General features: G+C 41.7%; 1 protein-coding gene across 4 annotated transcripts in view; it reads right to left on the bottom strand.

Moving 5' to 3' along the window:
- Positions 1 to 25,922, bottom strand: part of SMARCC1 (SWI/SNF related, matrix associated, actin dependent regulator of chromatin subfamily c member 1) — a 171,892-nt gene that overhangs the window by 17,427 nt on the left and 128,543 nt on the right. For all 4 annotated transcript variants that reach the window (XM_027038580.2, XM_027038581.2, XM_027038582.2 and 1 more), the window contains exons 25-26: positions 14,506 to 14,640; positions 3,853 to 4,114 (exon numbers count right to left, since the gene is read on the bottom strand). In XM_027038580.2, coding sequence (XP_026894381.1) covers positions 3,853 to 4,114; positions 14,506 to 14,640 — 397 coding nt within the window. The remainder of the gene's footprint in view (positions 1 to 3,852; positions 4,115 to 14,505; positions 14,641 to 25,922) is intronic.

The following is a 25,922-nucleotide window of genomic DNA, read 5'->3' as shown; positions in this document are numbered from 1 at the left end:
TGACCTTTTCACCACTTCTCCAACCTTGCTGGTTTTTCAGAGGCTGATTTCCCCTTCCTTCAGACTATAAATTCTGGCCAAATACTAAAGGCTAGCCAACTGACCTGGATAATTATCCTCAGCTCCTAAAATAAATGCCGTGGTGTGTAAACTTTTCTAGAACTTGGGAAACAATAGTTGGAAGGACCAAGCTCAGAGTTAACTGACACCTGTAGCAAATCAGACTGAAGCTGAACTTCACCTAAAACACTACCCACTTCCTTACCTGCCCTGCTTTGAAGGCCCCTTTAGTGGATTGCTAGTCTATGGTGTACCAGACTTACCTGTTACAACCAGCTTTTTCTGAACTGGTGACATGAAGGCAAGTTTTAACTACTGGGTTCAATTTACTGTTCTTAATTTTACTCTTGAACACACTTGATTTAATTTTACATTTGAACTCCAGAACACTCCCACAACACAATTACGTTGAGCTGTTACAACTCTCTCACACACTGCTAGCATGTAAACTGACAGAACCGTTTTGGAACACTACTGGCAGCATTTACTAATATGAACATACACATATCCTATGACCCATTCTAGGTACTTTGGGGCACACACAACAGAAATGTATACCTATGTTTATCATATGTTCAGAGCAACACTTACCATCTGTAAGAACGAACACCAGACAGAAGCAAAACTCACTGTGTGATTCCCTCTAGATAATACTCACAACCAGCCCAACTAGTCTGTGCTGGTAGGAATCAGGACAGTTGTTGGTCCTGGAGGAAAGAAGACTGAGAGGAGTATCATGGGGGCTTCCGGGTATTGGTCACACAGGCATATTCTCTTTGTTAAAACTCACTAAATACTCATGATTTGTACCTTTTTCTTCATAGGTACATTCTATTTCAATAAAAAATTGTAAGAAAAAAGATGATCTCATGACAGATTTTTAAAAAACCAGTCTCCACATACATGCAATAATCCTTTTCTTTAAAATTCACTGAAAAAAAGCCTATTTCTGTGAGAAAGTAAAAAGAGAAAACGCCCTATTCCTATTCTAAAGGCTATTTTTATGAACTCTAGTTCCTTTGGCATGGTCTCCCTAAGAGAAATAGCTGTATCTGAATCTGCTGTAAGCCCCCTCTTAGTGCTGTCACGGGGCAGCATCGTGGGGTCACTCTGGAATCAGATGGAGCCCAGCACAAATCCCGGCTCCACCATGCAAGGTCACGTGGTCCTCACCATGCACGCACAGTTCCTGAACTGTGAAGTGAGCGAAAACAATACAGGTGACAGGCCTTGCATGCAAACATTTGTCCTCCTGGTGTGAATTTAGGGAAGAAGGCAGCATCTCTCTTCCCGTCTTTTATGAGCTAGACGCAGATGTTAGAGCTCTTTAGGAGTCCTCGGTGAACAGTTACTGCGGATGATGCCACTTAATACCAGCCAGAATCGAGACCAAGTAGCGACAGTGAACTTTTAACCCAGTAGCTTTAGGAACAAAATTTTAAAAATAACTACTGTTTCTAAAAAATCACTTTGTGGTCTTCATTCTGTTAAGCATTTGTATCTTCTGAAAGTTTAACTTTGAAGAAAATTAGATCTCATACAGAGAATTTAAGATATGCTCAAGCAGACAGAAAGACTGAGGGAGAAGGATCCTATGCTGTGAGCAGGGCAGACCCCAAAGACTACATCCACAAATATCATGTAGATCAAGTGGCAAGTCTGATGGTGGGTTATAAATTCCACAGGGGCCATTTAAGAGTCGTGTGTGTGAAATGAAGGCCTCCCAACTGAAGTCAACCTAGCCCCAGCCTGGGGTAAAGCCAATAAAAACTAATACCTAAAACATGTTTTGGGTTGTGAATTAAAAGATCCATGTTGATAATACAAGTTGCCAGATCATAGTTTTTTTCAGTCATGGCTTCCTCAGGCGAACATGCCTGGTTATTTCCGTGAGCAGATTTAGAAGATTTGTCATCTGAGGGAGTCAGGCTGTTATTAGTCATGTTGGGACCTTCTTTGGCTTCCAAGGGTCACTTTCCGTTACCTTAGTTCATTTCTACATGCCTTGGCCAAAGAATTTGCATCCCACCCCAAGAAGCACAAGCCTGGGCTCTGCTAGACACCTGGCACGCTACTGTAGGGTAATTACGAAAACCCTCCAGGACGACTGTTACTTGAGCAAAGTGACATACGGCACACACCCATATGCACTGCTCTCTGCAGAGGGAAGAAATGTTGGGGGAGGGGGGAGCACGAAGAAAAGCTGAAATGAAAGGTACGTTTTAGGTTTTCAAGATGTGGGTAGGTAGTTTTGGGTAGGTAAGTTTAAAAGGACTGTGAGATCAACTTTCAAGGTGGTCAAAAGGTGACAAGTAGTTGCCAACTTGAAAGGGCTCCCGTCAGCTAAAGACAGAACAATCTGAGCATCAATAAGAATAATGTCCATAATAGATTAAAACACATAAAATACACAAAAATATATAAATTCACAATACTAAAAACATATACACACAACAGGGGGGGGAACCCCTTATTGTCACCTTTGGTGCAGGCGGCAGTGGTTAGTAACTCATTATCCATGTAACCGATAAAGAGAAAGGATGAAGCATTTACTCAGTCTTTCCTGTAAGGACTCATTTTCAGGATAACTAAATGATTGACCAAAAAAAAATTTTTTTTAAGTTAAAGAATCACTGCTAATAAATGAAGAAGACATAGAAATAAATGCAGAAGGAATAATCAACTTAGACATCTCACCATTTTGCAACACCTGATGGTTTAAAAAGCGGATCTACAAAGCAATTCTCAAAGGCAGGTAAAATCTTTGGTGAAGTCTGATGGGGAATGCATCAACCAGCCTAACAACACCAGAACTACTAACCAACCCTACTGTCACCAAGAGAGACAACCGAAATTACAGTAAAACTGCCAGCTCCCAAAAAGTGAACCCGAACCTGGTAAAACATTCAGAGCAAGCCTCTGGATTATGGGAGAGGTGTTGAGAGAGATGAAGTGGGGAGAAGAACATACAAAATGGCACTACGCACCTAAAGGGGACATGCAGGCACGGTCAAAACCCTAGTTTCTTCAATACTTGAATGACATTTGAAAAAAAAAAAAGGAGGGGAGGTGAACTGTTACCACATTAAAACAGTTTTAAGAGAACAAATACAATGTGTGGACCTTATTTGAACCCTGATTCCAACAAATGAAGCATCCAAAGACATTCAGCTAATGGTACTAAGAGTTATGGTTACTTTCACCGGGTGTCATGATAGTTATGTTAAAGAGTAAGATTTCCATTGGTTAGAGATACATTCTGAAGTGTATTTCTTGCCCCAAAGTGAGGAGAAACAGATAAAATATTGACAACTGAGGCTGTACAACAGGTATGCAGGGAGGATTATTATACTATTCTCTCTACTTTTGTCTATGATAGAAGATTCCTATAACAAAAAGTTTAAAATGGCACAAAAGGTGATGGGTATTGAAGCTGGGTCATAAGAATCCATGGCACTATGCTTTTTTGTGTGTGTCTATCTTTAGTTAGACTTGTAAGTTTAACCTGTAAGTTAAAAAAAAAAAAAAATGTAGATAATCCAAGGATGAATTTTTAAGGAACTATGGGATCTGTCCGCCACTAAGAGACTGACCAAGGAAAGGCATCACATCAGGAACAGAACATGGCAGGCATTATGTGGTGGTGGCTATACAACCAGATTTCATTTGCCTACCATGACCTGGATGACAATGAACATGACAGTCACAGTTCATGTCTTGAAAGGTTAGCTCCTTTCATGCTATGCCACAGGGATGACCCAGTCTTGTCTGTGAGCAGAGTGTGCCTCTCACCTGGCTGGGGTGGATGAGGTGGTGGCATCTGGTGGTGCATGAGAGGGTAGGGAGGAGGCTGCTGATGAGGCATCATGCCAGGGTGCCCCGCTGCTCCGAGTGGTGCCAGGCCAGGTCCTCCTGAGTGCTGGTGTGCCTGCTGAGGGTTCTGCCCATGCTGCTGCTGTTCCATTTGCTGTCGGGCTCGCAATTCAGCGTATTTCAGCTGTTCCATGTGGAAGTTCTGGCGTTCAGTAAGCAACTGCTGCCTCTGTTGTTCTAACTGTTAAGAAAAAGAAAGGAAAGAGAAATGACACCATGAGAGGTTCTCAGGAATGGATGACACATAGGACACCTACCTGATGCCTGAACTCCCTATACCGCATCATAGTACATAGCCACCTCACCTCCTGCACGATCTACAGTGAGAAAAGGCATTATTTCTTGAGTAGCAGATTTCCACTTGGACACCTGTTAATAAGATCAAGGTCTTTGTGTTATGTACAAGGTCTGCCTTTCTTTACAACCTTCACCCAGTGAGGTTAACTGTTCTCTGGGCCCACCCAGTATACATGTAATCCTCTGTTTGGCAGGCCTTCAGATATGTAAAAATAGTTTCCATGACTGCTTTAATAGTCTCCAGGTAAAACAAGCCTCTCCTGTCCTTTTAATAGTCCCCTCAACTGCTAAAATTTCAAGTCCACACAACCTTCCCAGGTGCTCTCTTCTGGACATGATCTTTTGGTTACTATTTTTTTTTTTTTTAACGTTTTATTTATTTTTGAGAAAAAGAGAGACAGAGCATGAGTAGGGGAAGAGGCAGAGATAGAGGGAGACACAAAACCCGAAGCAGGCTTCAGGCTCTGGGCTGTCAGCACAGCTGACAAGCTCAACTCACTAGCTGTGAGACCATGACCCGAGCCAAAGTCAAATGCTCAACTGCCAGAGCAGCCCAGATGCCCCTGGTTACTATTTTAGAACATGACACAGAGTTAAATCCTCTGGATAGTGGATGTGGCCTTAGCTGCAAATATACACACTTTTCTCTGTGGAGCTTTGACAGTGCCACTGCAAATCTTAGCTTTCAAGTACCCAAAATTATACTGGGTGACACATTCACAGAATATCTCAGATGCCTAAATAAAGATGTGCATGAATCTTGGTTTAAAGAATGTAAGCATTTCAATACTCAAGATAATCTTTCTGGGACCCAAGTTAAAATAAAGAGAAATAAGCAATTATATGTGCCAGGAAATCCAGAAACCATATGCCTGACAGTAGTTCAGAGGATGAAGCACACCTCATATGCTATCAAAATTGATTTGATTCAGGCCTGAAAAAGAAAATCAACTTGAACATGAAAAAAAATAAAAATCCAGATTTCTCGAAGAAGTGTAAAGATTTTAAGGAGGGTTAACGGATCTATTTCCTTCCAATAATGTTCGATCCCACCATTTTCAATGGCAAGACGTAAGTCACTGGGAGACCTTTTTTGAGCTTTTTCTGTCTAACACAGCAGCCATAAGCCACAAATGGCTCCTGAGCACTTGAAATATGGCTAATCTGAAGTGGTATGTGTTGTAAATATCAAACACACTGAATTCCGAGGTCTTAGTATGGAAAGCAATTGATTTTTCATGCTGATTACATGTTCAAATAATATTTTGTATGTACTAGATGAAATAAACATAATTTCACCTTTTATTAATGTGGCTACCAGAAAATTTTAAATGACATATATGGTTCACACTGTATTTGTGTTGGATAGCACTATTCCAAGGCATTTAATAGATTAAAAATATGTAACATTTTAGCTTTCAGTTCTACAAATAAATACTGTATACTGTCATTAGGAAAAAGGGGTTGGAATACGCATGAGAATTAGCTTAAGAATATGGGCTGTCAGCAAGAGAGCTGCCTGAGGAGAAGACCATGTGGACCCAAGCGAGAAGTATTACTGGTTATCAGGAGTAGTAACTAGGGAGTGTCCATGGACAGATGGGGTGCAGGAGGACAGGCCACAGGTACAGGGTGAAAAGAACAGGCATGACCAGATGAGGGGGAAGAAAAATGGGAGAGAATAGGCGGTAAAGCCTATGTCCCACTGGTTAGCTGGCTTGCAGAGAGTCTCCCTAGGGAGAAGATCTTCTGAAATAAAATAATCTTGTGAGTGGTTGAGGGTTATCAGGAGGGAGTGTGGCAGGGAGCCAACACGCTAGCCTCATTTTCTAGGAAGGGTGACCTGAAGAGGCTAAAGCCTGGTCCAGTCCGCCTCCTCCCTGTTTGCCTAACAAGCAGGGAATTACAAGCTGTAAAAACCAAGAGTCCTCTGGAAGTTCAGCTCTGCAAGAAGAGAACATGTAATCAAGGAGTAAGAGGCAGTCTGATAAAAAAGGGATCTAGAAATTCCGGCTATAGCCCTAGGATTTGTTTTCTCCTAACCATTCCTTCTAGGAAAGTTAGGACTTTGCCGAGGTTAGACATAAGAGGTTGCCAGAAAAGGACCTCTATCTATGTTCTGGTCGAGCCACTAATGGTCTGGATGGCTTGGCTGAAGTCCTGCAGTTATGTATAAACTACGGAATTTAGGTCAAGATCTGCTTTATAAAGAAGCTAAACTGTTACTACAAGAGATTTTGTGTCTCTGAAGGGAAATTTTGGTCCCTGTGTTGCCTATCTCACTGGTTTTCTTTTTAAACTAAGCCAGTCCTTCTTTGAGAGCTGACCTTAGTCTCAAGGTATTAACCTCGGAAAGAAAAACTTGCCCCATTTTCCGTATCTACAATGGTTACTAACCTTAATTATACTACTTTTTCCAGAGCTTCACTTGTCATTTCAAAACATGGAAGGTAATTAAAAGAAAGTAATTAGAAGAATTAAAATAGATTAAGTGATTAAACACACACGTGCACACACACCCCTGAAAGAGAACCCAGCTTAAACTAAAGCTCCAGTGTGGGCTGAACAGGTCCTCTGGGGTGAGAGAAACGTCCGGACAGAGAGCTACCAACTTGGCTCCCAGAGGGCTGTCTCTGCTCTGCGGCATACGGAGTACAGCTCATGGACACGTCGTGGCTTCATCACGCAGAAGAAATAAGTACCTCCTTGTTGTGGGTACTTTGTTGTTACTCAATTGGACTAAAGACTGAATTCACTTTTTGGCAATCCGAAACAATGTAAATGGCAGTTTTTGAGGAGAGTTTGACAGTACAGAGCAAATTTTAAATGCATGCAGCCAGTGATTGTACATCTGGGAATCTATTCTATAAAACTATGTATGTGTGCCTACCAAGGACAGTAATTAAAGTCCTGGTTTTTGTTTGTCTGTCTGTCTTAAAGTTTATTTATTTATTTTGAGAGAGAGACAGTATGAGCAGAGAGAGAATCTCAAGCAGGCACCGGGCCATCAGCACAGAGCCCAATGCGGGGCTTGAACCCACGAACTGTGAGATCATGACCTGGACTGAAATCAAGAGTTGGGACGCTTAACTGACTGAGCCACCCAGCACCCCATAATGTACAACTGTCTGCTATACACGGAATTTAAAAAAAAAAAAGAAGCTACAATATTTATTACATAATCCCAATTATATTACAAAAAAAACTTTGTGTTCATGTGCACACACTTTATATACACACTGAAAATGTTACAGAGAACACCAAACAAATTAAGTGATTATTCCTAGAAATGAAATTGAGGGTAAGAGAGACTTTTTAATTCATTTCTTTCTTTACTGAAAGTTTTTTCATCACAAATATTTTTGTTAAAAAACAAACCACTAAAATAAAAAAATAAAAAACCAAAACAGTAAAAGCAGCCAAATTACATGTTACAGATAGCTTGATTTTCTCCTCTCTCTTCCATTTCCTAGGACTATGGATAAAGTCCCAACAGCTAGTAAACAGAATGTTAATGAATCTGTCCATTTTCTTTCGTGGCTCCAATCTGGCTGTAGGGAACCCCACACAGTAGCCCTGCTCTGAAGACACACGCTCCTCCTCCACATTCAATCTCTGCCCTCCTCTCCCCCTTCACTCCTACACTGTGTATGCAGAAAACAGCCAATTCCAAGCGGAATCTGAACACAGCAGAGCACTCTTCTGCACCCAGACACCAAACGCAGACACAGCTGCAAAGTGCAGCAGCCAAAGCTCACACAAAGCTCTTCTCCCAACTTCACATGCACACAGCGGGGAGGAAGGGGGGGGGGGGGGGGCGAAGCGTAAAGCCCATCTACACTGCCCAGAACGGCAATATCAGCTGAGACCTAAAACCTCTGACTACTTGGGCTCAGAACTAAGTAAATAATCACGCCTTCCTTTGAAACGTCTGGGGTCAGTAACCAGACATCCACTAACGAAAAACCAAGTCCAAGACAGACATATTCATTCCTTCTTACACCCGTGGAAAAGAGAACTCCACCATTGCGTTCTGCTGCCTCCATGTGTGTCTCTGGAGGCGAGACACAAAGGGGCAGCCGGCACTTCATTATGACAGGTCTTCGGTCCTGCTGCCCTGTGTCTGTCTCTTGTTTTCTGATTCAGAACAAAACCTACACAACTGAGTACAACTTTCTTCATCTCAAATAAAACTACCCGTAACATAATGGGGCATGTCTAACAACAGATTCAATTACATGGCCGGCTGTGTAGAGATGCATTAGTCCAAATTTGCAGAAAACAAAGTTACATACACTTCTCCTGGGGCAGGATAAAATTCACTTTCTGGCTTTTTCTTCTTTCTTCCTTAATTTGTCATCAAGTACAACAAACTTTCCTAAATCTACATCTTATGTGTGATGACGTCCTATTAGCAAAACCTTTAACATTTATCCAGAACTTGACCATTTCTCTTTACATTCATGGCCACTGCCTTGCTCTAAGCCATCATCATCTCATGTGGATTATTTTAACAATCTCTTCACCAGTCTCCCCTTTTTGAACCTTCCCACTTTGTTAATTTACTCTCCACAACAGAGCAGGTACACTGATCCCTGCTAAACTGTAAGGAAGATCATGCCAGCCCTCTGCATTTATTCCATATTTTTACGGAATGCATAAAATAGGCTCTACAGTTATTCCACACTTTAATCAGAGGAAAACGAAAGGCCTCTGGATGGCTTACAGGGATTTCTGTGATTATGTCACCATATCCCTGACTTTATCCTGTCACCTCCTCCTCATTTATGCTCTAGCCCACGCACCTACTCCTTAGTTCCAAACATGCTCTTGCCTGAGAGCCTCTGCGCAATATGTAGGCCTTAGCAGCACATGCCTGTCAGTTTCTGAATAAGGCCTACTCAGATGACACCACTTAAAAGTGAAATCTCTCCTCTTTCCCTGCCTTTTCCCTGCTCACTTTTTGTCACAAATAAACTTAGAAATTAAGAGAAAAAAAAAGTGAAATGTCTACTTTGCCCCTCCCCCATCGCCTCTATCCAGCCTGTAACATACAGCTATATGTATGTATATATACACACACAGCACAGAACATCTTCTAACACCCTTCATTAATTATTTCAAACTCTACAAAGGCAAAGAGTTTCGTTGGGTTTTGTTCACCACTGCATCCCCAGTACCATCCACATGCCTAGAACAAAGTAAGTGCTCAATAAATACCTGTTGAATGAACAAATGACCTTAATCCAAAACCTATGTGGCAAAAGCCATCAACTCTGGGCAGGAGGACTCTTCAGTTTCTTCTGTAATCATGCCCTTCTCTCCACATTCTGGATTTAGGTCTTTTTTATAGCTAAGTCTCTCCTTCACTAGGAAAGTTTCCTTGATAATCTCAGCCAACCATGGCCTCCTCCTCTCTGGATTTCCATCCTTGCAATAAGCGGTGTCTCTGTGTCTAGCAAGACAACTTCTAACTTCCCTGAGGACTAGGTCTGGGATTCCCACAACGTCCCTCTTTTCTGAAGGTATTCAATTTCTGTATCTAGCCAAATGACCTGCAGAAACTCAGAAAGCATTTAGTCCACTAGATCCAAATAGGAACCAGGCTTTAGACAGGGCCCATGCTCCCAAGTCTCCCCAGGTGGCCCTAGTCCTCAACAAAGCCCCTGTCTGAAACCTGCTCTCCTGACTCATGTGTGCTGTTCTCCCGGCATGAAGGCCGCTTAGGTGGGCAGACCCTCTGAGTTGTGAACCCAGCACCAGCTCAGCCTCCTCACCTCAACTAGAGTCAACATTTGTGATCACATCATTTCCTTGACGGACTCTGCACATTTCATAACTGCCTTCCTCCAATATTAGCATTCATGAGACAGCTGTAACAATATCTACCAAACTCTAATTATAGCTATATGCATAGTTTCTATAAAAGATGTACAACTTTTATATCCTTGTCCTTAATTAGTAAATACTTCAAGACTCAAGAGCACTGATTTTAAGTCATTAAAGAAAAAAAGTTCCTATCTGATTCTTAAAGTCTAAGAACAGATTTTTGAAATCCATTGCTATATAAAAAAACCACATGTTTAATGAAAACAAAGTACATCCTGGGACTACCACTTATAGAGAAAGATGAGCAGAAATGCATCTTAAAGTGACACGATGCAATGTGGTATGGAGAGGAGCACCAGGCGGTGAGCTCAAGGCTCTGGTCCTAGCTGACCTGGACCTTCCAGTGTCAACTGTCTTGAGCCATAATAGAGAGATGATAAAACCTTGCATATCTCAGAGTCTTTTGGTTAAAATGAGATGAGAATAACTCTTTTCCTTATAAATATAAAGTGCTAGATGAAAACACAGAACTGAACAAACACAGGTTTGAGACTTGGCTCTGTCATTACGAATTGTGTTTGGAGGAACATAATATCCCCTATGCCCAAGTCTCTTGGTCTGTAAGAAGAGTTACCAAAAATTGGCCTTACGTTCCCATCTAGCATTACTGGTGGATTCTTGTCCAGGGAGATTCAAATCAATCAGTATTTTCTGTTAATGGCTTCCTCATACAGTTTTTGAGAGATTAAATGAGAAAATCTATATAAAGTGATTTAGCACAGTGACTTGTCAAATATGTGTTTAGAAAGCAAACAAAGGCTTACAAATATTTGGATCTAATATACAGTAACTGGGTACTGGTGTACCTAAAGAAAAGGAGGTACATCAACATTTACTGAACACCTACTGCGTGCTCAGACACTGCACCAGACACACACCACACTCCTCTCATCTGATGCTCGCAACAGTCCTGTATGGAAATCACAGGTAGAAAAATAGCCATGGCTTTGTTTGCCCACAGGGAAGGACAGGATAGCAGTGCTTGCTGTAGAAGAGGTTGTCTTCACTGTGCCTGACATGAATGGGAGACATTTTGAATTTCATTGGACTCCCTGGTTCTGAGATGAGCCTCCAAGTTGGCCTCAACATTCCTACTTCCTAGTGTTTATACCTCCCCCCATCCCGAACCCTGTCTACCCCCCAACCAGAGTTGGTATGTGTAACAGAGAGAACACAGCAGAAGCGAAGGGATGGGACTTCCATGTTTAGGTTACAAAAGACAGTGTGGCTTCCATTCTGGGTGCTCTTTCATGTTCTTGCTCTTTGTAGTCACTTACTCTGGGGAAGCTCCTTCATGAATAGAAAAGTACACGTGGCAGGAGCTCAAGTTCTTGCCAACAACCATGGGAGTCAGTTGGGAAGTGTGAGCCGTGGCCCTGCGGAAACTTAGGAAGTCCACAACCTCATAGGTCCCAGCCTGAGCTACCCAGCCAAGCTGCCTACCTCCCAACTCTCAGAAACCACGTTAAGACTTGGTTTTCTGTTTTCAGTCACTAAGCTCTGGGGTCATTTTCCACACAGCAATAAATAACACAGCTGTGTTACTGACACTGAGTGGCAAGGAGTAGGGACTGTCCCACACTAAGAATTTTCCTGCTCCAAATGCTGATTGAGAGAAGGCAGGACAACCACAAAGATTTTCAGCACAACAACCCTGTGTGGTGGAGAGAGTCAGCAGAAATGCAGTCCCAACGTTTTCAGTTCTGTTGTTTTATTCAGAGACTAGCCTAAAATGTTTTATGTGCTCTGATTAGAATTTAATAGCAAAGACAAGACTCAAGTAAGAAAAATACAGTGCAATGTAATTTGAGACAATAATTATTACAAATCCACAGACAAGGGAAGTTCTGAAGGTCCAAGAGAAGTGCAGCCATTATATGGGCCAGTGGGTGTCTGAGAATCAGTGGCGAGAACTGGAAAGGGGCAGAGGGCAGTTCTAATCTAGGTGACAATTTCACTGGGGGTTTAAAAGAGTGGGGGATCCCCAGGTACAACCTCTGAAAGCAAGTGACTTAGAGCTGAGAAAAGAGCACCCTGACAATCTGGACAATGTTCTGTAAGTGCCCAGTCATGCCAATCTTCCAGGCTGATACATCAGTTCTGTTTTATGAAGGACAGAAAGGCATCTGGTTGTCAGTGGGAATGACCCAATCATCATGTAGATCCTGCATGTGCCAATAATCCACTATGTTATAACCCCCTGTTACCCTAAGGCCACTAAAAAAAATCCATAAATGACAAAAAGACAGCTTATGAGGGTAAGATAAATACAAACAGTCATGCCTCACAGCTCCAGCTCACCTCAGAGAAGTATTCTCTGCCACCCTCTTGCTCTCCCCATGTTCCAGGTCTGCCTCCTCTCTGCCCTCACTAGGGCACTGAACACACTGTATCATCATTGGTTTTCTTGAGTTCCTCCCCCATTAAACCAAAGGGCAGACTTTCCACTTCTCCAGCTTCCAACACTGATGCTGGTGTACATTCATTCAATATTTGCTGACACCAGGGCCTATGATGTGCCAGCTCTGTGTTTACCAAGACACTCGATCAATTCTTTCAAAGGGCATATACTCTGGAATGCGAGACGGACACACGAATCAGCAACTACCACACAGTGTAAGTGCTCTATCAGGCTGCCACGACAGCAGATGGGGTGGGCAAGTCAACCATAGGGGCAGTGCTGAGGGATGCAGAAGTGGGGATCAGGGCCTTGCTGGCAGAGGAACACAATGCACATGGGGGCACAGAGAAAAAGGCCATGAGGGCAGCCTGCATGTGGTGTGGTGTGGCTAGTATACAGAGGGTGACAGAGATGAGACCAGGGTGGCCAGCAGCTCCTAGGGAAGGAGAGGGCCGATGATGTGAGAGATGCTTACAGGTCAGGAAACTGGGGGTGGGTATGGGAGGGGGTGGGTAAGAGAATTACCGAAGCAGCCTCTCCATCCTTCAGGGTCAGAAAACCTGCTGATCTCAGGACAAAATGAAAATGGTCTGTTTTGTAATAGTTACTGGAATGAGGAATTTGCCAGAGGATGCGACTAGGCTGACCACTAAGAAATAGCTAAATAAATACAAACAGGTCCTTAAAATTAAAACTCTTAGGTTAACTGGGTGGCCTAGTTGGTTAAGCATCCAACTCTTCGACTTGGCTCAGGTCATGGTCTCACGGTTCAAGGGATTGATCTCCATGTCGGGCTCTACACTGGCAGTGTGGAGCCTGCTTGGGATTCTATCTCCCTCTCTGCCTCTCCCTCTCTCTCTGCCTCTCCCCTGCTTGTGCTCTCTCTCAAAAGAAATATACATTAAAACAAACAAACAAACAAACAAACAAACAAAAGCCACCAAAATTCTTCTGGGATAATTTAATCTTAAGGTTAAATTATCTACCATTTAGAGATACCAGTATCTCATATATAAAGAAGTCAAAAACAGGGTGCCTGGGTAGCCAAGTTGGTGAAGCGTTCGACTCAATTTCAGCTCAGGTCATGATCTCACAGTTTCTAAATTCGAGCCCTACATGGGGCTCTGTGCTGACAGAGCGGATCTTGTTTGGGATTCTTCCCCTCTCTCTGCCTTTCCCCTGCTTGGACTCAAAATAAAGAAATAAAAACTGGAAAACAAAAAAAAAGTCAAAATAATCAGAACAAGTCCTAGCTAAATCCACTGCTTAGAAAGTTACCAATTCCTCCTCTGGTCAATTCATTAAAATAAATTTCTCTGTAATTTTGAATAATTAACTGTTCCACTGTTTGTACGTTTCTTTTTGTTGCTTCCTTCTTCATTTTTGGCCTTTTTCATCATTCTCTTGATCCTGTTTGGGCCACATCCTTCTATCAGAAGTGTCTGTCCCCATACATACTACTGAGGCGCTCAGCAAGGCCCACCTGACCTCCGCCATGCAGGGGAGGGAGGAAGACTGAAAGTCCAAGGTTGGATCAGGGGAGGGTTTGGTTAAAAGATATCACAGAAAAAAGGCTCCTCACTCAAGATGAGATTAACTCCTACTTTCTGGTATTTGTATTGAAGAAGACATGAAATCAAGAAAATTCTTGAATCAGACAAGGGAGCTACATGACTTCTACTTTATTGGTAACAAGTAGGGAGTGAGTCTAAGATGTAACTTCTATAGACAAAAGAATTGATACCATCATGCACCTGGGAAAGCGGAGAGGTGTAAAAGCTGAGGTGTAAATCATTAGTTTTAGAATGAGAAAAGAGTGCTTTTTGTTTATCATCAAAGGCTGATAATCCCTTTGAAAGGGCAAAGTAAACACATAAACAAGGACCAATGGAGTAGGTTACTATTCATTTTATCTAACTTGTAGTTTAGGAAAGGTGGTCATTATTTAATTGTCAAAAAGCCACTACAAACTTCCCCTTACTTACAGCCTCCTTCTCTCTGTCCATGATAGTTTCCAGCTCCTCAAAATGTCGCAGTTTGATCTCCAATTTCTTCATTTGTGTCTCAACCAGCAGGGCCACCAGAGACTTGATCTTTCTCTCTTCCACGGCAGCCAGGTGCTAAGTGTAAAAGATCATTCAAATTAGGTAGGTAACATTTGCTTAAAATACAGAAACAAAATGCTCACGTTGATATTCAAAGTAGGGATTATATAATTAAGAACAATGACCGATGCCCCCTTTCTATGTTTCTACCAAACATTTACTTCAATTTAAAATAACTATTGCTGAATTTCTGGTCCTTATAGGTATAAATAACCCTGTTAAAGGGTTAAAAAAACAAAAAAAACCCCAAAACCCTCCCTCCCACGGTAAACTACTCCCCTCAAAAAGAGCCCACCACAAAGGGGAAGTGTAATCAGAACACTGATGGGCAAAGAGGAGGACACAAGCAGCCTGGGGTACACTTCCCATCTACCACCCACCTACCTCGCACCCTCACCCTTTTACTCTATGCCTCCCCTCACTATCCTTCCCCCTTTATGAACTGTCCAGGGACAGCTAAACAGTGGATTCTCTCAGCACCCAACACTCAGACACAAAGCTTCTGGCTTCTCTCTAGTGAGTGGAACCACGTGTGGAAAGGAGAGGGTGAACAATATTCCACCCCTATGTTTGCAGATAGGATCCAGAGCAAGAGGAACAAATATAGTACAGAACAAGAAGTTACACTGGAAGAATATGCTACTCACCCGCTACAGGATGGATGATGAGCCCTATTCATTCACACTTCCTGCCTACTCAGCAGCACACAGAGGAAGGCACCACATTACACCGAGAAGATGAGGGTCCCATATTTGGTCCTGACTACCTGTATCTGGGAATGGGTCAATCCCACCTAATCCAGACACCATCTAAGAGCTTACACTAACAAACCCCCAATAGCATTTTGCATTCACTTTCATTACATCTGTTGAATTTATGTGCTCATCTTGCTTCTACACGAGTGAGAAGTTAACACAAGGTGGCTGTCCTAATCTCTGTTTCTTACAGAATCTAGAAGGAGCTAACATGCAGGAGGTATGTAACATAGGCTTTTGGGAGCTAAATTAACAGACACTTAAATGAGAATCTTATTTTTCACTCTCTTATAGTTAGAAAAGAGAAATGCAATTTTATACCATAGAGATCCATTAATAGAAAGAGGCAATGTATAAGCAAAAGGTGATCATAAGCAGATTTTATGAATAATCCACGGCTGTTCATGATACATCTGTCTCCCTAACCACTTTGAACTACATCAGTAACAAGTTTAAATAAAGATCACATGATTTGGGGAGCCTGGGTGGCTCAGTTAAATGTCCAACTCTTGATTTTGGCTCAGGTCATGATCTTGTGGTTCTTGAGTTCGAGCCCCGCATTGGGCTCTGTGCTGACAGCAGAGCCTGGAGCCTGCTTTAGATTCTGTGCTTCCCCCCACCCCCTTCCTCTGCACACACTCTGTCTCTCTCTCTCAAAAATAAATTTAAAAAAATTTAATTCCAGAAGAAAAAACAGAAGTAAACCTAAATGATTTTGGGTTAAGTGAAAGATTTCTTAGATGTGACACCAAAAGCAAAAATGTTAAAAGGGAAGATTGAAAACTTGAAGTTCATCTAAATCAAAAACATCTCTGCTTCAAAGGACACCATCAAGAAGGTGAAAACACAGCTCACAGACTGTGAGAAAGTATTTGCAAATCATATGTGTGACGAAAGAGTTGTGTCCAGCGTATATGAAGAACTCTTAGACTTCATGCCTATGGATGAAGTGATGCTGGTAGGAATGTGTGGGACTTCAAATACAAGCTGGTCACCATCTCAGACACTCGGCAAATTTTGAAGATGTAGAGGATGGGAAGCTAAGGAGTTAGGTTCAAAGAAGAAAAGAAATTCCTGAAAACTCCCATTTGGTGTGATCAAGATTATTTCAAAATCTCAACTGTAAGTTCTGGAAAGTCACACCCAAGGATCAGGGGTGGTCCTGGAGGAGAATGACCAAAGTGTCATCTAGCTTCAACTCAATCCCTGCCTCAATCAGTTCGGTTATCACCTGGGGCATCTGGATCTTATATATATATATTTCTCCTTGTCTTTTTACACAGAGAATCTGAATTTGTTTTAATGTTTGCTTATTTTGAAAGAGAGTGTGCACCAGCAGGGGAGGGGCAGACAGAGAGACAGAATCCCAAGCAGGCTCTGCACTATCAGTGCAGAGCTCAACATGGGGCTCAATCCCACGAACCATGAGATCAAGACTTGAGCCGAAATCAAGAGTTGGACACTGAACTGACTGAGCCACCCAAGCATCCCTGGACAATCTAAATTTTTATACATATGTGGCATTCAATCAAAAAAGCAGATCCACAAATGGCGCAGGCATTGGACTTATTAGCAGGGGACAACATTAAAGTAAGTTAAGATCACTATTTTTAAGAAAATGTAGGAAAATATGGATAAAAAGAGAATTTCAATATATTTAGACTTTGTATAAGAATCAATATACACCTGACTGAAATTATGACTAAAATATATACTAACCGAAAATAACAACTCAAAGATCAGGCTTAAAAGGGTAAGGCTTGGGGCGCCTGGGTGGCTCAGTCAGTTAAGTGTCCAACTCTTGATTTCAGCTCAAGTCACTATCTCGTGGTTCATGAGATCTAGCCCTGTGTCAGGCTCCGTGCTGAAAGAGTGGAGTCTGCTTGGGATTCTCTCTCTCTCTTCTCTCTCTGCCTCATCCTGGCAGTACACATACAAGTGCGCGCATAAGCACTCTTTCTCTCGCTCAAATACACGTTATATATATATATATATTATATGTTATATATACATAAAAGTTATGTATATATAATTTGTATGTATATATAATATATATATAAATTATACATATTTATTTATATTTTAAAAAGGGGGGAGCGCACCTGGGTGGCTCAGTCGGTTAAGCGTCTGACTTGATTTTGGCACAGGTCCTAGTCTCACAGTTCGAGAGATTGAGCCCCGCATTGGGCTCTGCACTGACAATACGGAGCTGCTTTGGATTCTGTCTCCCTCTCTCTCTGCCCTCCCCCACTTGTAGTCTCTCAAAAATAAACAAACATTTTTAAAAAATGCAGAATCCGTGAAGCACAATAAAACGAAGTATTCTGTAACCATGGCCTGGAAATTACCCTACCCCTTTGTGACTATTTCCTCATTTGTGACACTGGAAAACTGCACCCACAACAGGGTAGGAGGGAGGACACACACTATGTATGCAGAACAGTGCCTGGAGTATGTATCAGTAACAGTATGAGTGGGTGTCTCATACTTGTGAGCTGTAACACTGCTGATGACCTGGGAGCCTAATTTGTTGGGAGACTCTCCTCTACCTGCACCAACCACTTTCAACGTCTGTCTTTTTTTTTTTTTTTTTTTTAATGTTTTATTTATTTCTGAGACAGAGAGAGACAGAGCACGAGCAAGGGAGGGGCAGAGAGAGAGGGAGACACAGAATCCGAAGCAGGCTTCAGGCTATGAGCTGTCAGCACAGAGCCCGACGCGGGGCTCTAACGCACGAACCGTGAGATCATGACCTGAGCCGAAGCTGGATGCTTAACCAACTGAGACACCCAGGCGCCCCTCAACATGTCTAAGACTCAGCATTAGGAATCACTTCCTCTGGGCAGCTTCTTGGCTCCCACAGTCACAATGACAATACTCACTGAACTGCACTTTATTTAGTCACTTGATGTTCACTACCAGGGCCTAGGCTCGAGGATGCCCCATATTTTGCAGGCTTGGCAATTTTAAAGGAGGAAACAAGGATATGAGGTGGAAAGTGAACAGAGAAAAGAGGCAGCCTTTATCAAAAGCCTAGAATTCACCTGTGCTCAAGGTTAGAAAAACCACTAGAAATCTCTGCAAGTAAATGTGGGCACTTTGGAATGAAGGATGAAAAAAACCATGGCCCGCAAACTAAAGAAAAAAATTTGAGTAAAAAATTCAGGAAAAGAAACAAAAACTTCAGTCTTTAAACTTTATGGCAGTTTATTTACTATTAAAGACTTACAGAATTATTACACTGACCTCTAGTTAAAGAAAAAAATTTTTTTTAACTTTTCAAAAAAATGTTTGCTTATGTATTTTGAGAGAAAAAGGCAAAGAGCAGAGGAGGGTGAGAGAGAGACAGAGAGAGAGAGAGAGAGAGAGAGAGAGAGAGAGAGAATGAATCCCAAGTAGGCTCCACACTGTCAGTGCAGAGCCCAATGTGGGGCTCAAATTTATGAACTGTGAGATCATGACCTGAGCCAAAACCAAGACCCGACACTTAACCAACTGAGCCACCTAGGCGCCCCTAAAGAAAAAATTTTAATAAGTTATCAAAATTACCCCATTACAAGTATAAGCATTATTCACTGATAAGGTTGATAACATCTGGGTTTTGAGCAGAAATAGGAGAAAAGAACTAATGTTGCACATTAAATTTAGTTTTTTTCACATTTCAGGTCTTAATAATAATATTTACATACAAGTTCTGATTTTCTTTATATGATTGTTAAAACCAAATGACTACATCTTCTACTTTGCTCTAGCTCACAATTCTTATTTGTGAGAGAAGAAATCAACAGATTTCTCTAAAAGAAGTGGCCTGGTCCTTTGTACCATCTCACTTTCTGAATTTTGCTGAGTGGATCCTACTGAATGTGTTAACATGTCATTTCTCGATCTTCTGCATTTCTTGATCTAGGGGTTAGAGCCTCTTTTAAAAAAAAATATTTATTTATTTAGGGAGTGGGTGAGCAAGCAGGGGAGAGGAGCAGACAGGGGGAGGGGGGGAGTATCAAGCAGGCTTCATACTCAGCGCAGAGCCCGATGCAGGGCTCGATCCCATAACCCTGGGATCATGACCTGAGCCGAAATCAAGAGTTGGATGCTCAATCAACTTAGCCACCCGGGTGCCCTGAGCCTCCTTTTTGACTTAACTTCCATGACTATTCTTATTGTTACTGGTACAAGATTCATTTGCACCTGTTCTGTATGTTTCACAGAACAGCATATGTCCTGCCACCAAGACTCTAAATTTTGCTACTTTATGGATTTGGTGACATACATGCATCGAATCAATCCAGTAGAAGTCACAAAGGCTTAGGAGCCAATTCTTCAGGAAATTACAAAGCCTTCACAGAGGCTTGAAGTGGCTGAATAAATGTTACCAAACACTGGACAAAAGTGATAAAGGGATCCAAATACTACTCATGTCTGCTTTAAAAAAAAAAAATAAATAAAAAGAATCTTAGAATGTAAAAGCAAGAGTGAGCTGTTGAAATGCATTACTGGACTGGGGGATATCCTGGGTTTTATTAAGCATTGACATCATTCTAGCCACCATGCTGTATTTTCATGGTACTTCTTTTATTTCTAATAACCTACCAAAAAAGAATTCTTTATGTAGAGAAAGAAACTGAACTCTATATAGAAAGAAAAAAACTAAAGCTTAGAAAAGTTAATTATCTTGCCAACGGTCACAGTTAAGTGAACTGGGAACGAAACTCAGTTCTGAAGCATACCTTGAAACAAAACCAGCCACTAAGAAAGCGGACACATGGAGACATGGAGGAGTTAATGTTTCCCTCTTTCTTCTGTTCTTTATTTTTTGGTTCTTAAAAATTAGAAACTTAAATCACAGATATACTAAGAAAACAAACAAACAAAAAAAGAAGGTATTTTTTTTTTTTGAGCTAGCTGTTGGGTTTTTAATTGCACAATGTTTGAAAACATTATCTTCGAAATGGAGAATTTTATCAGATTACATTTATGCATTGGCTGGGATCACCACACTCAAAGTCTGCAGAATCCGGGTTTTGGTCTTTGTTCTACAACTAGTCGTATAACCTGAGGCTTCTCATCAACCTCTCTGGGTTTGTTTCTACATCTATGAGATGAAAGAGTTTAAGAAACTCAAAAATCATCTGTGATATTAACATATGAAACATCTTTCCTGTTAGAACTTAAAGTGTGTACTAAGGTTAGTAATCCAGTTATAAACATAAGTTGTGTAAAAATGAAATACGCAAAAGTAGAACAGATTTATGTGTTGTAAGAAAGTTTCATTCCAAGAAATTATATAAAATTGTATTTAATTCCTAATTAGATCTCATTTAATACTAACTTCTTAAGGTTATATTTCTAGCATTTTATACATATTCTTTTTGTTTTTCCTTCACAACTAAATATATATCCTAATGGCTCAAGAAAAATGTGAAGTTCAAGGTTAGTGGGCTGAGTTCCTAAGAGGCAGGAACCATCCATATTTCTTTGGCACCAAATAAACCTACCACTGTGTAGACCCTCAAATACCGGTTAAATGAATAATGAAAATATGGCATTTCCATCTTACAGAATGCTTTTTAAAAAAAAAAAATTTTTTTTTTAAACTTTTATTCACTTTTGAGAGACAGAGACAGAGCATGAGTGGGGGTGGGGCAGAGAGAGAGAGGGAGACACAGCATCCAAAGCAGGCTCCACGCTCTGAGCTGTCAGCACAGAGCCCGATGTAGGGCTCGAACCCACGAACTGCAAGAGCATGACCTAAGCTGAAGTCAGGCGCTTAACTGAGCCACCCAGGCGCCCCCAGAATACGTTTTTAATTCTTAACTTGATTCTTATAATAACGTTGTTAAAAAGGTAGATCAGAAAGGAGTTCTGATTCAAACAAAATGATATAGGTTCAGAAAATTTATTTTAGTTGCCTAAGTTAAGAAACTAGTAAATGGTAGAGCCGGAACTAAGTTTAAATTCTAAATTCAAAGCTTTTTATAGTTATCCACAAATGCCTGTTTAGAACAATTAATATTTAGTGGATACTTTCCCGGGGAATTCTTAGAAGGGACGTGCAGTAGATTAAAGATGGCCATAAACTCACTGGCTTTCTTTTCATGGAGAGGAGGGTCTATAATCCCTCCTCTGGAATCAAGGCAGGTTCTCTAATTGCCTTGCCCAAGAGAAAACAGTGGTGCCATTTTCCAGTTCCCAGCTTGGGAACTTCATGTCCTGTCTTTTGGAACGTTCCTTCTGGGAGTCCCTAGCTGCCATATACTACATGTGATCAACGTGGAAGAGACCACAGAGAGAGACCTCAAGACTGCATGAAGAGGAAAAAGAAACCAGCCACTTCTACCAAGGATTAGGACTTGAAGGAATTTATCTCAGACTCTCCATGAACCTACCTGTGAGGTGAGTACTGCTAAATGATTCAACTGATACCACATGGAGCAGAATTGCACAGGTGTTTAGTGCTCAAATTTTGCACAATCATGAGATATAATAAAAAATGGTTGTTTTTTAAAAACACTAAATTCTTTTCCCACTTTGGGAAAAGAATCTGGTATCTGGAAATGGGGTGCTGTTGTATCAAAAACTTTCAGTGTGGCTTCAGATCATGCAGTGGGCACAGGCTGAAAGGATCTCAAGAAAACCACTGGCAAGAGCTTTTAGAACAGAGAGGAAAATGTTCCTGGAGGTTGGAGAGAAGCAGATCTTCTCTCCAAAGAGAAGTTTGGAAACACTGTCACTTCTGGCGATGTGGAAAATAGGAGTCATTAATGAACTTGTGAATCTGGCTGGACTGATTTCTAGACAAAACATAAACTTTCTTTAGGCATTTTATTACAAGCAGCCAGAAGAGAAAGGAACCAAAGAGGGAACTATTCCATCTTCAGGCCATCATTATTGGAGTTAGAAATCTCCTAGACAATTAAGAGCAAATACAACAAGGTTTAAAATGAAACTTTCTCATCTCTAGTTGCTCCCAGCAAGGGTTTGAAACTAAAAAATGGCTTCAGGACAAAGATAAAATCCAGAACATTACCAGTTAGTCATGACCTGAGAGTAAACAGCTCAAGGTGTGGCTGTAAGACATTCTGATCAAAAAGTATCGCAGAATTTCTAAGAATCTTAGAATTTCTAAGAATAAGGGTATTCTTGCCTCTTATACTCTTAGACTCTCTTTACTAGACAGGAGGGCCTCTAAGTATCTTCAAGAGCATGTCTCCTATATTCTATATTACTACAAGTTAATGTTTTCCAACAAGTTTGAAGGTTTTCATCAGCCACAATTCCCACCAACCCCCCCACCCCCCCGCCTCCTTCACTCTTTCCTTTCCTTCTGGGACTCATATTACAGGCTAAGAAAGGCCCCTCACAGCAGCAAAATTGGGCTGATTTTTTAATGGCAAAGGAAAAGGATTCAGAATGCAGTATCCAAAGACCACAGGGCCAAGCCAAAAGCTGTAGAGAATAAGTCACAGAGGGCAATACTGGGGCCCTGGGAAGACAGAAAGGGGAAACATATGCCTGACTAGATTTCAAAGTTGCTCTGAACTATGTGTGCTCTCTCAGGGCCTTCCATCTTCACACTTACTGAATGTGAGTGCAGTTTCTCTCCAAGTTTCCCACCACTTTTATGTCAGTCCTCAAATTCTTCTGAGATGACCAACATGCAAGGAGCTGCACCTGAAAGACCACTCCTAAAGAGAGCTTCCTCTGTACCCGAACTTGATTTAGAGATCTCAAAAGCCCAGCCTTAGCCTGATTATCATAATAACATGAAACCATGGAATGCTTACTTTTCAGTTGGGAGATATGTAGGTAATTGGTGACCAGAGGGTAGACTGGGGGGTTTAAGGTGGCATGCCTTCTGTGTAGAGGCATGGTCAATGATCCCTCACCTTGAATTTGGATAGAACTTTTTTACTGTTTATTTTTGAGAGAGAGAGAGTGCGCACGTGCGCCAGTGGGGGAGAGGCAGAGAGACAGAGACAGACAGACAGACAGACACACACACACACAGATTCCCTTCTGGTGGCTTGGGACACTTTTCTCTTAAAATTATAAGCTTCCAAGTAAAAAGTCCAACTATTTTGATACCAACCTAATGTGAGGAAGCCCAAGATAACGAACTCTGTAGATGAGCTGTGTGGAGACAGTGATGCCAGCCAGTCCCAGGTCATACAGCCACCCTGCTTACCCATCAGGCACAGCAGGGAGGTTGCCTCAGGTCCTCCCTTCACAGCCCAGCTGTGAGCAACCTTAGCCAATGTCACATGGAACAGGGCTTGTCCAGCTGAGTCTGCCTGAGTTCCTCAGTCATAAAAATGATAAGATGCAATAAAGTGATGATGGTCTTAAGCTAGGTTTTGTAATGGTTACATAGCCCTGGGTAACTGGGGCAGGAGCACTACTAACGCTCAAGCTAAGGATTCCTGAAGGTCTGGCAGCAGTGATGACCAGGGCTTCCCTAAGAAGGGCTGTCGGGAGCTCACATCCCTTCACATACTGGCTTTATGGAACTTAAGAATGATGAGGGGCGCCTGGGTGGCTTAGTCGCTTGAGCGTCCGGCTTCGGCTCAGGTCATGATCTCACGGTTTGTGATTTCGAGCCCCATGTCGGGCTCTGTGCTGACAGCTCAGAGCCTGGAGCCTGCTTCGGATTCTGTGTCTCCCTCTCTCTCTGCTCCTCTCCCACTCGTGCTCTGTCTCTTTATCTCTCAAAAATAAGTAAACATTAAAAAATAGTTGTTTTTTTTTTTTAAGAATGATGAGGTGTGGGAGTGTGGCCCAGATGTGTGCTATGTGGAGAAATGACCTAAGAGAGATGAATGATACCACAAAGGTAACTTGGTTGTAACAGAGTTGAGGTGAACTTTACATAACAAAGCCTGAAGTCCAGCTGGTGGAACAGGAGTAGTTTTCTGTTTAGTCATATAAAGATGAAAGTGAATAGGTCTAACTATAGGCAAAATGATCCAATAGGTCAATTTTTCTTTTGGTTTTATCTCTAGAATATCATCAAGTAAAAGGACATCATTTCACTGATCAATGCATATAGTGTCAATCAATTTCAGCAAACACTTATCTGGTAAAGGCTTACGACTACAACGTACAATGAAAAACTTTCCTATCTCAAAAAAGAATTTCAGGCAAAGGGGAGCAAGTAAGAGGTATCTCTGAGAGGTGAGAAAGAATCTTCCTGTTACCCCAGAACTAATATCTAGTTACCATGAAGACAAACCTACTTTAGCCATTTCAAGATATATAGGAATGGGGTGGTGACAGAATAAATCTAAAGAAAATGTCTGTAAGTCTTACGAAAATGTGATCTCAGGCACCTGGGTGGCTCAGTCTGTTGAGCATCTGACTTTGGCTCAGGTCATGATCTCATAGTTGGTGAGTTCAAGACCCACATTAGGCTCACTGCTGTCAGCCTGTCAGTGCAGAGCCAGAGCTGGCTTCAAATCCTCTGTCCCCTTCTCTCTGCCCCTCCCCCACTTGCACTCTCTCAAAAATAAACAAACAGTAAAAAAAAGAAAGAAAACGTGACCTATGCTATCTTGGAGGAACTGAGTCCTGCTGATGCTGAATACGGAGAACATTCTAGTTTTTAAGGTTTCTAATTTATTCTAGCAATAGTTCTGAACTTTTCCTTCCAGCTAAAACTAAGCACCCAGATGGAAGGGATGTAGAGCACCCAGCCAATGGTGTTCCTTCCCACACCCACACACCACTCTTCAGGTAGGTCAATTCACAGCTTGTCGGTAGATGCAATGAAGAAATGGATATGCTACCAAAGAGTCCCTCATATGGCAAGGCTGGGGAAAAGCCAGAATGCATGCCCACCGTCCCTATGTGTTTTGGAGCTAGATTCAGAACCTCTAATTACTACTCCATGTCAGTGTGACAAACAATTAAAATGTATCAGGGAAAAGTCTTAATAACAAAGCTGTTTATAGATACAGAAAAACAAAAAGAGAATAAGAGAAAACTTGGATTGGCTAGATCAGCTGTACTAATTACAGTAATTTAAGTGAATTTCTTACCCTTAATTCCCATGTAGCACAAAGATGATTATGTGTGCTGTGAAATGCATCAGACCCAGCTGTTAAGTGGCACTGAACAGTTCATGCATGCCAAGTCATGTGTCACACGCATGTGTATCACTCACAGATCTGTGGAAAACACAGCTGTCATGAGAATAAAGATCTCCTTTCCCAGTTATTAGAAACAAGACTGAGTGAGGATGATGGAGTGAAAATTCGGTGACCTGGAAGGAAAATGTTCTTTGGACTCTTCTAAACCTTGCACAGAATATCTAAGGAGCAGGGCAATTGCTCCATAAAAGCAGTTTCTCTGCAGTAAAGGAGTCAAACAGCTGTGGCAAGGTGGTCAGAAGTACACAGCACACAAACTTTTGTGCCCAAAGTTGCACATGTTAACAGCTATGAGGCCATCATGTTTTTCATCAGCTATGAAAACGATTTATGGTCATCTACCATTTTAGTTCCTTCTCCAGCAACTTACAGTGAAGCTGACACAGTGGCAGAAGGA

The sequence above is a fragment of the Acinonyx jubatus genome, chromosome A2 (genome assembly GCF_027475565.1).
Source record: "Acinonyx jubatus isolate Ajub_Pintada_27869175 chromosome A2, VMU_Ajub_asm_v1.0, whole genome shotgun sequence".
NCBI classification, from domain to species: domain Eukaryota; kingdom Metazoa; phylum Chordata; class Mammalia; order Carnivora; family Felidae; genus Acinonyx; species Acinonyx jubatus.
Note: the sequence above shows the minus strand (reverse complement) of the source record. Positions and strands in the feature narration are given on the sequence as shown.